The sequence below is a fragment of the Pecten maximus genome, chromosome 5 (genome assembly GCF_902652985.1).
Source record: "Pecten maximus chromosome 5, xPecMax1.1, whole genome shotgun sequence".
In the NCBI taxonomy this organism is placed as follows: Eukaryota; Metazoa; Mollusca; class Bivalvia; order Pectinida; family Pectinidae; genus Pecten; species Pecten maximus.
The window spans coordinates 26,235,486-26,252,544 of NC_047019.1; the positions used below are offsets into that span (position 1 = coordinate 26,235,486).

The 17,059-nt window shown below is 34.7% G+C and overlaps 1 protein-coding gene across 9 annotated transcripts in view; it reads right to left on the reverse strand.

Annotated features, from left to right (window-relative positions):
* Positions 1–17,059, reverse strand: part of LOC117327678 (anoctamin-4-like) — an 85,286-nt gene that overhangs the window by 67,160 nt on the left and 1,067 nt on the right. For all 9 annotated transcript variants that reach the window (XM_033884774.1, XM_033884767.1, XM_033884771.1 and 6 more), the window contains exons 2-3: positions 9,035–9,091; positions 1,223–1,315 (exon numbers count right to left, since the gene is read on the reverse strand). In XM_033884774.1, coding sequence (XP_033740665.1) covers positions 1,223–1,315; positions 9,035–9,091 — 150 coding nt within the window. The remainder of the gene's footprint in view (positions 1–1,222; positions 1,316–9,034; positions 9,092–17,059) is intronic.

Sequence of the window (17,059 nt, forward strand, 5' to 3'; positions counted from 1 at the left end):
AAATAAACTCAAATTACAATATTATCTTGTTTGACTGATGCCTAAACAGAGTAAAATAGGACATATCAATTTGCTCTCTCTGGTTTTCTCGACATAGGTTTTATGTTAAATTTGCAGTGAGTAATTCTCAGAAGTACGAAACGTTGTATTCTATTTTAATCATTATTATAGCCATCTATATTAACACAAACAGAATTTAAACTAGTTTTACAATGTTTCCCAAAATAAATGTATGTTTGACATTAATCTGACAACCATGCATACATAAAAAAAATCATACTGCAAAACATTTAATGCTATAATTTGAAGCATGCATAGTTTTTTTTCAACAATGAATATCTATTGACCTAATTTAGTGAGTCCTGGGAAATCAAAGTTCACAATGCCATTTTCCTGTTTGTCCACGTTCGGTAAAGCCATTCCATTCTGTTGCTCCACTTCAATTTCGGCACATTCTGCTCCATTTTCGACATAATCTATCCTACTTTCTACAAATTCTGGTTCATCCTCTACAATTTCTGCTCCACCTCCCACTACAAACTGTCCTCCATTTCCTACAAATTCTGTTCCATTATCTAAACAACCTACTCCAGTTCCGATACTTTCTATTTTGATAATGTCCATATGAAAGGGAGAGTAAGCAAGGGAGAAAAGAGGAAGAGGTTAATAAATATATGGATATACATATATATATAAATATGGACTTATGTTAACATGGAAGAATAGGATTGAATCTTAGACACGCACTGCATGCAATGCATTGTAAGTTTGAAGCTCTTGAAATAGACAGCCAGAATCAGAGTCTTTCAAGTTATAATACATTTAATAATTGGAGTTGGTTGAACAATGTAAAACCAATTCGTTTTAGTCCACTCTTACAAATGAAGAAAATCACAACACAATTGCTTCCTAAACTGACCAGGTTTTTAACTGAACTTTATAGTATGAATACAAGACAGCTAATTCACATTCTCTCATTTGTTTTGTAGTTATTCTGCATTTCATTTTATATTGCTGTTTCTACAGTAATTACATAAACGAACAGTTCAATTTTTGTTCAAAAATATCTATAGAGTACAGGCATGTATTGAAAAGCATGACTATGGGCAAGGAGACAATTAATATAACAAACAGCAATTATACAGATGTACATCATAAGGAATTCGAGACAATATGAGGTAAGTGACTGACATCAGATAGGCAGCTCAGTGATAGTACTTACCATGACCTTCAAATCCAATGGGCGCTGGGCCACTTGGTTCCTTATCCATGGTGGGATATAGACTGCCCTCGTTAGGATCAGCAGGACTCACACCTGTGGAAAATAAATCTGTCGTGTAACATTTTGTTAACTGATTTGGATACACATTATATTCAGACCTAGTAAATTGGGAGGTCATCAAGCTTCTTTAATTGTTTACTAAAATTCAATAATATTGAAAACATTATCTATATATTGTTTTTTCTAAAGCTTGTTTATTTCATTATTTTTTCCAATTTCAAGTTCAACACAGTGTAGAGTGTGTTGTGCATATACTGTAATCACTTATGCATGTGATTCAAATGAAAATGATCTTATATCTTTGAGTACTATGTCAATTACAATTGTCATTTGTTATGCCATCCTGTGACATGAAAAATACAGGTCCTTGCAATGCTGTCGGTGCCATCACATGCACTGATCAAGGGCTTGACCTCTGACTTTTTACTAGACTCACTGACTGTGCTAAAGAGAAAGTTTCCTATAGCTAATTTGGTACATAGCAGCTATAGTACTTTACACTATGGCAATGTTTCTATCCTTTATGGTTTAACAGTACATTCTCAAGTTTTCTGCACTGTAAGTATTAATAATTATGCTCAATGTTTTGTATACTTTTTTGTGAATATTTCCTTTGGAGTCCCTACACGGGTATTGATACAGCATAGGACATCATGATTCAATGCCTCCACTAAGGATAAAACCACAAAACCCTTGTCTTTCCACCACAGTGTTCCACCCATGGATCTAAGACTTTCCACCACAGTGTTCTATCCATGGATCTAAGACTTTCCACCACAGTGTTCCACCCATGGATCTAAGTCTTTCCACCACAGTGTTCCACCCATGGATCTAAGACTTTCCACCACAGTGTTCCACCCATGGATCTAAGACTTTCCACTACAGTGTTCCACCCATGGATCTAAGACTTTCCACTACAGTGTTCCACCCATAGATCTAAGACTTTCCATCACAGTGTTCCTTTCCACCACAGTGTTCCTTTCCACCACAGTGTTCCTTTCCACTACAGTGTTCCACCCATGGATCTAAGACTTTCCACCACAGTGTTCCACCCATGGATCTAAGGCTTTCCACCACAGTGTTCCACCCATGGATCTAAGACTTTCCACCACAGTGTTCCCCCCATGGATCTAAGGCTTTCCACCACAGTGTTCCACCCATGGATCTAAGACTTTCCACCACAGTGTTCCACGTGCACCCATGGAGTAAGGGCTTTCTACCACAGTGTTCCACCCATGGATCTAAGACTTTCCACCACAGTGTTCTATCCATGGAGCGAAGACTTTCCACCATAGTGTTCCACCCATGGATCTAAGACTTTCCACCATAGTGTTCCACCCATGGAGCGAAGACTTTCCACCATAGTGTTCCACCCATGGATCTAAGACTTTCCACCACAGTGTTCTATCCATGGATCTAAGGCTTTCCACCACAGTGTTCCACCCATGGATCTAAGGCTTTCCACCACAGTGTTCCACCCATGGATCTAAGACTTTCCACCACAGTGTTCCACCCATGGAGTAAGGGCTTTCCACCACAGTGTTCCACCCATGGATCTAAGACTTTCCACTACAGTGTTCCACCCATGGATCTAAGGCTTTCCACCACAGTATTCCACCCATGGATCTAAGACTTTCCACTACAGTGCTCCACCCATGGATCTAAGACTTTCCACTACAGTGTTCCACCCATGGATCTAAGGCTTTCCACCACAGTGTTCCACCCATGGATCTAAGGCTTTCCACCACAGTGTTCCACCCATGGATCTAAGACTTTCCACCATAGTGTTCCACCCATGGATCTAAGACTTTCCACCACAGTATTCCACCCATGGATCTAAGACTTTCCACCACAGTGTTCCACCCATGGATCTAAGACTTTCCACCACAGTGTTCCACCCATGGATCTAAGACTTTCCACCACAGTGTTCTATCCATGGATCTAAGACTTTCCACCACAGTGTTCCACCCATGGATCTAAGTCTTTCCACCACAGTGTTCCACCCATGGATCTAAGACTTTCCACCACAGTGTTCCACCCATGGATCTAAGACTTTCCACTACAGTGTTCCACCCATGGATCTAAGACTTTCCACTACAGTGTTCCACCCATAGATCTAAGACTTTCCATCACAGTGTTCCTTTCCACCACAGTGTTCCTTTCCACCACAGTGTTCCTTTCCACCACAGTGTTCCTTTCCACCACAGTGTTCCTTTCCACTACAGTGTTCCACCCATGGATCTAAGACTTTCCACCACAGTGTTCCACCCATGGATCTAAGGCTTTCCACCACAGTGTTCCACCCATGGATCTAAGACTTTCCACCACAGTGTTCCACCCATGGATCTAAGGCTTTCCACCACAGTGTTCCACCCATGGATCTAAGACTTTCCACCACAGTGTTCCACGTGCACCCATGGAGTAAGGGCTTTCTACCACAGTGTTCCACCCATGGATCTAAGACTTTCCACCACAGTGTTCTATCCATGGAGCGAAGACTTTCCACCATAGTGTTCCACCCATGGATCTAAGACTTTCCACCATAGTGTTCCACCCATGGAGCGAAGACTTTCCACCATAGTGTTCCACCCATGGATCTAAGACTTTCCACCACAGTGTTCTATCCATGGATCTAAGGCTTTCCACCACAGTGTTCCACCCATGGATCTAAGGCTTTCCACCACAGTGTTCCACCCATGGATATAAGACTTTCCACCACAGTGTTCCACCCATGGAGTAAGGGCTTTCCACCACAGTGTTCCACCCATAGATCTAAGACTTTCCACTACAGTGTTCCACCCATGGATCTAAGGCTTTCCACCACAGTATTCCACCCATGGATCTAAGACTTTCCACTACAGTGCTCCACCCATGGATCTAAGACTTTCCACTACAGTGTTCCACCCATGGATCTAAGGCTTTCCACCACAGTGTTCCACCCATGGATCTAAGGCTTTCCACCACAGTGTTCCACCCATGGATCTAAGACTTTCCACCATAGTGTTCCACCCATGGATCTAAGACTTTCCACCACAGTATTCCACCCATGGATCTAAGACTTTCCACCACAGTGTTCCACCCATGGATCTAAGACTTTCCACCACAGTGTTCCACCCATAGATCTAAGACTTTCCACCACAGTGTTCCACCCATAGATCTATTTAGGCTTTCCACCATAGTGTTCCACCCATAGAGCTAAATAGAAATTCTTCCTTGCCAAGTTATAATTGGTAGAGAGCAGCTGACATTTAACTATAGTGAGAGTGATGTGTGCTAATCTTGTGCAACATATAACACAACAAACAAATGTCATAAAAAAAGAAAATGTCTACACAAAAGCAGACAGATGAATATCATTCAGCTTTCTCAGAAGGTCACGTACCAAAACCTACACATAACAATCAAAATCTCTTTGACCTTGACACTGTATCTTAGTAACAATCATTGCAGTGTCATGCAGGAGATGCTGGGTCATACAGTACTTAAGGACAAAAGGGTTAATCACCAAGGTACAGGGCAGAGCCATGGTACCACAATCTACAAAGTTAAATCTAGCAGCTTGTCGCCATGAAACTTGATGTGTTATCCCTTTCCATCAGAAAACTCACAGACAGCAAAAGTGTACAATATATTGTTAGTCTTGTGTACATGTAACACACTACCTACTGTAGTAAGTGTGGCCTACTATATACTACCAGCATGTTTCCCGTGAACTACAATTGTAGTGTCATACAAGTACTTCACCATTTGTTTTCAGTACAGGCTGGTAATCTACTACATTCTAACCATAGACTAAATACCTCAGATAACTTACATACCCATCTTCTACTATCAACACCATTACAGCACAGTTTGTTTACCCTAATGAGGGAATTATTCCTCATACTGGACACTACTAAAATGTACCGCCATGAAGAAAGTCGTATATTTTATCTGACGTTTTAAGATGTTTAAAATATTCATATATTGCAAAAACTTTTTCAATGATTCAAACTTTCGTTCTTTTACTAAACATATGAAACAAAACATATTTAATGGAAATTGTGAAACTGACTATAATTTCCTCTATAATTTTTCACTTTTAAGGTGTGACTATCTATATTTCATTTTTTTTTCCCTGGACAATAATGAAAAATGAAACCTCTAAAACCCATCAAGAAAATAAAAGATTGACCTTCTGTAGTTTATTTTCAAAATGACAAGAAATTTCTTTATGCCCTTTAATCTCTATGAAAGATTTCGGCAGCAGTGAACTATAATTTCATTAAAAATACTTAATTCCTTAATATGACCTTAAGGTTTATTGAGTGCCAGTCTACAATAAGGAACATTCAGACCCCTAGAACAGAATTACCCTCATATGTAGCTACTTTTCTCTGGTAAGCCAGTTTTGCTTTAATAAAATAAAATCACGTTTAGATGATGATGATGATAAAATCATGACTCATATATATGTCTGCTGCCTCCTCTCCATCCTGCAAACCTATTTCTCCAGAATTGCTTTTTTTGTTCATTTTTGTGTCCTTAAGCGGTTCATGTCAATCTAATTACCGGGGGTATAGACTACATCATACAGCTCCTGGTATCTGCAAAATCGTTCCACAATCCTATGCATAACCATGAAATCTCTGTGAGTGCCACATGTAGAGGACAACAAGCCTATTGATAATGCTACACAGCTCAATCCTGCTGTCTATACTTTATGGTTCATTTTTCCATCCATGTTTGCTTCTGTTTCGTCTTTGTATTCCACATTTAGGTACATAACATGGAAACACAGATGACAAAGGAAGACAATTTCATGACCTGGACCTCAAACTCGCAGTCACCATCTACTGCACCTAATTGCCTAGCTAGAAATACCTGCATCTTATACCACTACACCATCTTTGTTCTTATATAATACAAGAATTCCATACAAGTGGATGTTTACAAGAGTTATTGCACAGATTTTTTTTACTAATTTTTAGTAACAGTAACCTTAATATTTAACCTTTGGACCAGTCACAAACACTCCCAAGCAAGGACATATGATAAGAAAAACCAGCAATGAAAATTGAGTTTGGTAGGCCGAAAAGAACTTAACAAAAGTTAACAAAAGGGAAAAAAAAAATTATTTTTACCTTCTGACCTGAAAAGCAATCCCAAGCAAGCACTTTTGGTAAGAAAAACCTACAGGAAGTCCCAGTTTGATCAGCCAAAGGGAACTTCAGTTATCCCATGGAAACAAATTTTCTATTATAAGAAAATTTACCTTGACCTTCGACCTTTGGATTTGAAAAATAATCCCACGCAAGCCATGTGGTAAAGAAGGTCTGCATGAATTTTTTTATTGATTAAGACATTTAATTTCTTGATTGTAAACAAACGTCAGTCTTTACCATCCTTACTTTTTCCAGTATATACTATATTACATTTGACATACGTACATGATCACTAGGTGATTAGAGTCAATGATTCACATTTAATTCTCTATCAAATGTAAACAAATCTATATATACATGCAGTGTACCTGTATAGGTACATCATGTATTTTCAAACTGTGACCCCGCCCTTGCACTACATAAGTTTATAATCTGTCATTTTGTCACTGCCATCACCTTTTGAACTTGTGTTGTGTATCACTAAAATATGTATTATAGGTAGAATTTACACATTTCATCAGCTTTGTTAGCTTGTATTCAAATAATCAGCTTGTAAAACTCCAATCACACATTGACCAAATTCTGTCAGCCAATAAGTGTATTCTGTTATTCCCACTGCAGTTGAAACCTGTTTACCTATTTTTGTACAAATATTTAATTAAACATGTATGTTTAAATTTCTTTTTCGTCTCAGTGACTTATATGACTTTCCAAACAGGATATAAAGATGTAATAGAATTGTTAAAATGAAATTTGGATTCACATCGCTTTAATACCCATATCATTATCATTTGCAACTATGTATCTTTTCTTTTTTAGTATATCAGCAATCATTTAGGCCTGAATAAGTGAGATTAAGTCTTTTATGACACCCTCTTTGACAGTCGAACATTTTCAAACCTAAATCTATTTTTAAATCACAACCATTTTCTGGTACAACATTCAATTACCTAATATATAAATCAAAATACTTACGTGACATACTAAAATTGTCCAAAACTCACACCAGAATTTTCCTATTATGATTATCACATAGTTTTTATCTGATGTACACTCCTTAACACAAAATTGTACTGAGAATTCCAAGCATGTCAAAGAACACCACACACAGAACAGGAGAAAATAGTCCACACACGCCAATATCCAATAGCATCCAACAATGTTATGTTAAACTATGATACATTTCCACGGTATCAAACAGTCCAGAATTAATTTAATGGACCAATTTCACAGAAAATGAAATATCTCGCTGTCAGAACAAACTCCTTCAAAACCATCAACATGTTATAAAGTCAACTCATTTGCATAGATAACAAGAACCGGCCCCTGGAAACTTTGTCAACTTTCATCATCAGATATATAAATACCTGTCTAAAGTGATCATTTGTAATAAAATCTACCACAATATCAATATTTTTTGCGTCAATTATCCACTATACTTGACTCCCACGGACACACAGATGTAACTATTTTTAGTAGTATTAGGACATACCAAAGTTGCAAGACATATTTCGTTGCAAGATATATTTCTGTGGAGTACAAGAGTAGGATAAGAGGTAATATACAATGTAGATAACACGATGGTCACTATAAACATTGCTGACTTATACCTGTGCCTGCCTAACAACTGTCTGACTGATAACAGGAATTCGAGGGCTGTAACTCCCTATACTGATATTGCATGTAAAATCATATCGGGAGGTTTGTTTACATTCAGACAGATTAATAATTTCAAAAGCTGGCCAATTTCATTTTTACAGTTGATACACACTACATGTTTATACTGCTTCAAGCAATCTGAAATCTTTTTGGATAATTAATTGCCTGAAGCTGATTGACAATTACATCATTCAATCAATGACAGGTTTGATGTGAACAAATAACCATTGTTACTTTAACCTGGAACTAATTGATAAATAAGTATGTTCAGTAAAATCAAGTCAATTTGTGAGTTTTTATGATTTCAATGTACATTTTACTAATATCTGAACATTTATGTTTCATATTCAATCAAGATTTATTACATATGGACGTACAAATCTATTCAAATATATATATTCACATGTACACATCAAATGTATATACATTTATAAAGAAGCTGAACTAAAATTCCTTGTTTAAATTGTCATGTGATTGAAATTTTAATAAGAACATTTTGCATGGTAATTACATAACAATCCATGAATAAGTAATTTATTTGTCACTTTATATCATATTTACCAGGTAAAAAACAACATTGTGAATATATGAATTTTAATTTAAATATGCTGGGCCCCATGCATACCTGTATGATTTATTTAAACCAATCCTGTAGAAATGCCAATGTAAAACTAACCTGAATAATTTAAACCCTGTCAAATCTGAACAACTGTTTTGGTCCAGTTGCCATTCCGCTTTGACACCCAACATGAACACTGATAAAAAATTGAGGCGTAGGCCAATTATGCACTTGTGATTTACAAACAGTAACCTTCGCTTCGTTCCACGTTCATATTCACAGAGGGCGTTGAATGGCACTCATACCTGATAAATCCACCTGTATGATCGCAACACCTTATTGTTTGGCTGTATTATTGATATAAAAGGGCGTTCCATCATTTAGACTTACCAGCTGGTGAGTTCATCGGGTATTCCACGTTTACTTGGGACACATGGGTAGGCTGATCTGAAGAGGAAAGCATACTCCATTTACTATCACAACATAATTAACGTTACTGATATATAAACTACAGATTAATATTAAATTATACTTCATTACTAGTATAGTTGTTTCTAAAACACAGTGGTTGCAAATAATGCATTCATAACTAAATTTCACAATCTTTAAAAAGTGATTTCTTTTTCTGCATAGTCATACACAAGCCTACCGGTATATCAAAAACATTATCTATAAATATATGTTTATGGGTTTTAAAACACTGTTTACCTATGGATTGATGTTTGTAAACAAACCAAATGGAGTAACATACAAGGTGCTGGTGTAAGTGACAAGTTTACACAGCTTTCTGCTTATAAGTGTTAACATATATATGCATTCTTGTAGGATCTTCAGTATTGTAATGTTACTGTTTGGCACTGATATAAGCATTTAAAATGAATGGTTACAGACACTTCTATTTTTCATAGTTTCTTATATATTTCTTTTTAAATCAAGCTTGATAATATTCTCCAACAATGATTTTAAATTTATATATAGTTATATAGTCACTTTAAAGTCACACAACATGTTCCCTGGCCCCCGGTTTCATCAACATTGCTTAATTTCAAGAAAAATCATAATTAAATTGATTTTTTTTTATCATTATTGTACGTAATTTGTAAACTGTGAACTATTGCAGGAGTTAATTAAGGGAAAACTCTTAAACTTTCTTTTTTTCTGGTAAGTTTTTTGTAATGCATTCCCAAGTAAAATTTAAAATTAAGGAATTTCCATAAGTTAGGAAATTAATCTATGGCCTAGCTGAGAGATTTAAAATGTTACAAGGCTTAATTAGCATGATCAGGTATTGGAGAACGAAGATATAAATGTTATTATCTTATTGAACAGTATACATGTACTATTAATACAAACAATATTCTTGAACAACCTAATTATATACCAAATCAACTTGTAATATTCGAGGCAGCAGGAATTCTGAGAAGCATTAAAGTGATACCTACATATATATCCCACTGAGTTTATAGTCTTATGGATACATTTCGTAGTGGTATACAGGTATATACTGGAAAGCCTCATACGGGATGGCAGATAAAAATATGTAAAACAGCAACCATCTCTCAATATCAAAGACATATATATATATGTTTATGTAGTATAGACCTCTGAATTAATTCCTGAAACAGGTGATACACACGAAACAGGCGATACACAAGTTCAGCTGGTGTTTGATGGAGGCTGACCCTACCTAGATAGTATAGCAACATAGACTGATGATAGTTTTGCTTCGAAAGTACGTACATTACATAATTGTACATAACAATTTACATTTAATGAATAAAAGTACATGTATCTTCATAATACATGAGTTATATGCATCCCTCAAATATAACCAGCCTTAAAGCATCATACATACAATGTCAATGTACCACGTACTTTCAAACTATCCTAAACCTAACTAGCCATACAGAAATTGTCTAGGAAGTAAATGTACAAAACAGTGTTGAAGCTATATAGCTAGTTATTGAAGAATATGAAACAGTTAGTTTTATTCTAGAATCAATGTTGGCTTGTTCTTGAAAATTATAGTAAAACTAAAAGTCCATTGTCAGAAGTCATAAATATGTTTCCAGTGGTGTTCTCCACACAAGGCATTGTCATGAGCAATACTGATAGCCTCAGGGCTAATGTGTGGACCTAGATTAATAATAAACATTGTATGTTAGCCAGATTCTGTGTAAACAGATTATGCTTATTCTGTTAGCACTTCTACTGACACCAATGTGTATATACTATAGATAAAGCTGCAGGCATCCTGTGGAACCTTTAACACTCCTAAATCATCATCTGTTTATATGTATGTTATATAAAGCATTGTTATCTTTCTAAAATAGCATCAGGCTTAAACCTTAGCTTATCATCACATAGCTATAGACCATGTTTGATATTGCTAGATGCTGAATCATAGTTTAAAATATCTTAAATCAAGTTTAAAATACATGTGTGTGTACATACAAAAAATACAAATTCCAGAAACACATCAAAACCATATACCACTATCTGTATTCCTACTAGATTTTCATGTACACTGTAGATTTCCAAGATTGCTTGTACTTAAAGCAACACACACAGTAGAGCTACTACATATATTGTCAATATAATTTCAAATACTTTCAAAATCAATAAAATTACATAAGCATTGAATAGGTTTTGGACAAGGTTATTTTTACCATGGACAGGCTAGGTGTACTGATACATAGTTTTTTACGTTTCATTGTAGGAGATGTGCATGCTCACTCCTGTATAGCTATACCCTGTCAGAACAGGCATATACACAGTGTGAGATTTCTTTATCTTGGGTTGAGAAGGGGGATTCCCAACTGTTGTAACTATGAATGATGTTATGTCTGAAGGCAAAAAAAACCATTGTCATGTCACATTGATATTCCAATCCTGCCATGCTAACAATGTCTTGTTTTGATCATGATAACAGTGTCTTGTTTTGATCATGATAACAGTGTCTTCTTTTGATCATGCTTACAATGTTTTGTTTTGATCATGCTAACAGTGTCTTGTTTTGATCATGCTAACAGTGTCTTGTTTTGATCATGTTAACAATGTCTTGTTTTGATCATGTTAACAATGTCTTGTTTTGATCATATTAACAATGTCTTGTTTTGATCATGATAACAATGTCTTGTTTTGATCATGTTAACAATGTCTTGTTTTGATCATGCTAACAGTGTCTTGTTTTGATCATGCTAACAGTGTCTTGTTTTGATCATGATAACAGCAAACAAAACAAACAAAATTACAGAATCATTGTTCATTTAAGTGTACAAAACACATAGTGAATACCATACAAATTAAATATCAGTATTAGATAACCACTAACATAAAATTATATTTTCATATCATTATTATAATGTTAATAGCTAGCCTATACAGGATATTTACGGCAGCTGTCATAACCTTTCGACATTTCATAGCGAAGAAATATTAAGCTGTACACTTCCAATGACATTTTTATGACAAACTGACCTTCCCACTAATAGTAAGTGTCCTAATGCAGTGATATGTCACATTTACACACTGACCTTTATAAACCTGATGACCAGTACAATAGTTCTGTAGCTGACCTTCAGGCATGGCAGTGCCATGTACACAAATCAATGCCATTACAGCTCAAGTGACCAGTGTTCTGGTCAGTGGACATTCCAAATGATCAGGCAATATGACCATCACCATCCACAATTGTATACATCCATACACACTTATAAGGGTGTATTATACTCCAATACACATTCAATAGCCATAATTCCTCTGTTTTAGAAGAGTTATATCCCCTTAGTTCATTATATTTTTACCTGTTCTATCCATCACTAAAGCATTTACCTAAATGTTACTTATCTCTAAATTCCTTTGTACTTTGTAGCCCCACCCCCATCCCCTATTAAGAAATAAAGGAATTTTAAAGGACGGGTCTTATTCCTGAATCAAGGCCTGGTATCAATACAGGTTTCTTACAAACTTATGTTTTCAGCAAATGGAAAATACATACAGTGTATGAGGCTTTATAATTGTTGAACGTTTTGACCTAATGTTAATCCATGCTGACCCTTTAAAATGTGTGTTAACATTCTGTTGGTTTTTTTTTTTTATTATATATGTATATAGAAATTCCTAGTTCAAATCATTGGTATTTTTAGTGGTACTCATTCCCTGATGCTGAATTATCTCCCCTTATGCCTGATATTTTATCACAATTTTAAATGTACATGTATATATGTAGCGGAACTGGACCATGTCGATCGTCGGCGACCAGGTAGCTCAATCGGTAGAACATCCGGCTAGTGTTCGGAGGTCCCGGGTTCGAACCCCGGTCTGGCAGTGCATTTTTCCACTCCTACTACATATAAATCTTTGCATTTTCAGCAAGAATTCATTCAATACATTTTGAAATCAATACTATAGATATTAGAGAACAGTATTTTGTACAAATTTTTGTTATTTTGCAGATAAAGTCATAAATATTTGGGGCAAAAAGAATGCAGGCCACTTGCTTACATTTTCTTGGTTACTTTAAAATTCTATGATATGGAACAATTAATGTAGTAAATGAATATTGGTGAAATACTGGTATCAACATTTTTTTATGTAATCAATTAAAACCTGCATATGAATCTTGCTTAATCATTTTACAATAAGTAATATCAATCCGATTTCATGATCATAAATAAATAATTTCCTACAGTTTTCAGTTACTCTATGACTATATATTCCCAATACAAATATTTTGATGGTAGAGATACAGAGAAAATGTCATAGTCATATAGATGTCCAAATCAGTTATTCAATGATTAATAATACATGAATATATGTATGCTGTGTGACATTGTACATGTACAGGGTTGCCATTATAAAGAGATCTACAAGTCCTGGCGGCTCGTAGATAATTAGCTGTAGCTGTCACGGTTTTCTCATAGAAACTATATACCGTATTTGACCTAATAAGGGCGCAGGGCGCGGGTAATTGACAGTGGGGGCGCCCTTATTAAGATGAGTTATTCTGAAGTTTTATAAAACAGACTATACCTTATAGCAGAATACAATGTACCAAAGGTTGTGGAAACGGTAAAATATTCAGTCATAAAAATATCCCAGATGAAGATATCTATTCATTATCATATACATGTATTAAGCTTAAACATCACTTGAATACTTGTAAACCATGCCAGCTGATCTTTAGACCAGAGAATGTGTGTTCCACCATTTATGTTCAAATGGAACTCTTTTGTGTTCTATTTATAGAAACAGGTGATTTCCCAGATCATATCAGACATCGTTTTCTTTGACCTAATAATTGATTTACAATGTCTTTTACTAGCTTTCTGTTCTGGACAAAAGTTATTTATCAACAAGAATGAAGTCTTTACTTTATCTTCAAATAAAGATGGTAAGTTATTATTTGTATGTGTGTTTAGTTTTGGGTGCTCTTTGCACTGACATGTCATCTGTAGCCTGTAGGAATACACAAAATGTGGTGAAAACATGTGTTCCAGTTACTTAATTTGCTGAAGAAAATTGAACACATAAAGTAGCAAAATATTTCACATGAATTATTACTTTTGAACACTATTTTGAAACCATTTTGACACTCAGTCGAAGATTTATTTCCTTGAAAAAAGGTAGGGGTGCCCTTATTAGGGCAGGTGCCCTTATTAGGGCAGGCGCCCTTATTAGGTCAAATACGGTATATAAATATAAGCTGACTAAAAGAGGGTAAATTATTCCAAGGTTTGTGACAAAAAAATCTTTATTTAGATTTTCGATTTTGGATTTCATAAAATGTCCATTATTACACTGGATGATAAAAACAGTACACATCAGACAAACACTATTCAGAAATGACTGAAATCATTTAGCCATTTTGGCTTTTATTACCGTAAATTTGTGTGTAAAGTGCACGGGTACATTTTTAAAGTTCATTTTCAGAAAAAAAAATGGAGCTGAATACCCCAGCATAAGTAAGAGGATAGAAATCTATAACTTATCAAAGAGACAATTTACAACAACATATGGAAACCAAACATGATATCATCCCAAATCTGGCTTGTACAAAATTTAAACTTTACGATCTTATTAGTGTTATAAGCCCATAAATAACAACAAATTACTCTGAAACTAACATAACATTTATATATATACACAATTAATGTTCATATTTGGCCATGTAATTTGAAACCCTAAAATATTTCAAGATTTGAATCTTAACATCACAAACACACTTTGAAATATACAACAAATATCATAAGCAAAAGTTTCTATAATTTGAATACAAGCTTAGACATAAGTAATGAACATTTCAATAGTATTCTAATAATTTACACTGTATATATTTACATCAGCTCATCCATGTGAAAAAATTACCCTGCCTTTATAAATACATGTATAATAAATTGACAAAAGAAGGTAGCATGCATGTGTACCACCAAAATGTGATTGAAGACTACAACTTAAAAATTAATTTTCCTCCATTTTTAAACAATCTCTGTTAAACTTGCTAGACCTGTTATGGCTGTCTGATAAAATCTGTGTCTTCTTTTAAGGTATTTATATAACGACAAAATATAGAAAGGTAAGACATGGTGTTTTTGGCTCTATAGCTTTACATGGACTGTGTTTTAAAGAACAAATATGGCATTACAGACTTCTTACATGAATGATTAACACTGTACAGTATATATACATAGTCAGTTATTTAAAAAGTTGATAATGAGTCATTAAATTCACAAGTGTGCATATGGAAGTCACATTTCCTGAATGACATTTGATAAATTGACAGTTCAAAGTATTATCTGTATTTATTTTATCAATATTAAACAGTACTATATATAAAACTATCTTTTTGTTATTTATATGTATAAATTTCTTTTATACATATATGTATGTATAAAGGAAATTTATACATATAAATAACAAAAATATATGTATAAAGGAAATTTATACATATAAATAACAAAAAGACAGTTCGATCAATATCACATTTTAATCAAACAATGATATCATTTTTTTTTAAACTTTTAACACAGAAAGCATTTCCTGTTTTTTTTAAGGTACACGTTATGTCTTAGTATTTGAAAAGACAGAGTGAGTTTTATATCAACTTACTTGGTTAAATAAACAAGAGGCCTATATATAGCTATGGGCCTTAACAGTCAACTGATTTAAATAGACCCTATTACTTTTGTAGTTTATGCATACTCACTAGGAGCATAGTGGTAGACAACAATTGGGATTGTGCAGGGATTGTGCAATGTATATATACTGTATGTTGGCCATGGCACCATCTTGGATTACTGAATGATCCAAAAATAACAACAATTCGTCATCAGGATCATTTATGCATATAGCGGACAATTAACAAACAAAGACAGGCGAAGCAAGATGACCATACTAACACACGGGTCAAATGACCTAATAAGTAGAATATAAACTTAAACATGTTCTTGCATAATTATTGCTAATACAAAAGATAAAATGAACCTTCAGACTTTTTTCTATAGTCATTATACATAGTTCATATCAATTAACAGACAATGTTTTTTGTGATGACATACATTAGATCCTATGTGTTTAATAATTGCATAATTTGGTAAATTATCTAACGTTCTGAATATGATGAATTAATCTCATTGCACTTTGTAAATCTGGTAACCTGTATTGGCAACATGTTGATACAAATATAATTACACAGGAATACAGGATTCTGCACCACAATAACAAGGAAAAGTGGTTGATGACATTTGTCGTTCTCCACCCACAACTATTGTCAATTAAATGCTGATTCAAGCTAACGCCAGGAAGAAGAAAGCATATATATACTTCAGATTCAAGTGTTGAACCCAATTAACCACAATAACATGATATCATCAATATGGAAGTAGATTTTTTAGTGAAACAATTTGTAAAATGTCCATTATACAAAAAAGACGAACAGAAACTGTCCATATCACAGAGGATTTAGCATGAAAGTTCATGTAATGTTTGGTTTTTATTGTTTAATGTTCTATCAAAATAGCTATGGTCATTTAATAAGGACATCCTCCCCTGTGTGAAAGATGTACAGTATATAAATGCATGTGGTTAGAGCATCTGTGACAGTGTGTTTTGGGTTTTTTCAAGGCTGAGGTTTGTTCGTGCATTTGTCTCCTTGTAACAATGTGGAACTGATGCTGACGTCATATAGTGCTACCTCATTGAAGCATACTGCCGAAGATATGTTTATCAATTTTATACAAAATGAACCTTTGGAAATTATTAACGTTCATGCAAATCAAATAAACTCTTGTTGAAATCAACACTATGTACATTGACATAATGATAAGTACATTGCCAATCCTTCTCCAGTCATTGACATCGTGACGACATGTCATTCCCCTACATAGATCAAGACCAATAGCTGAATGTCATGCA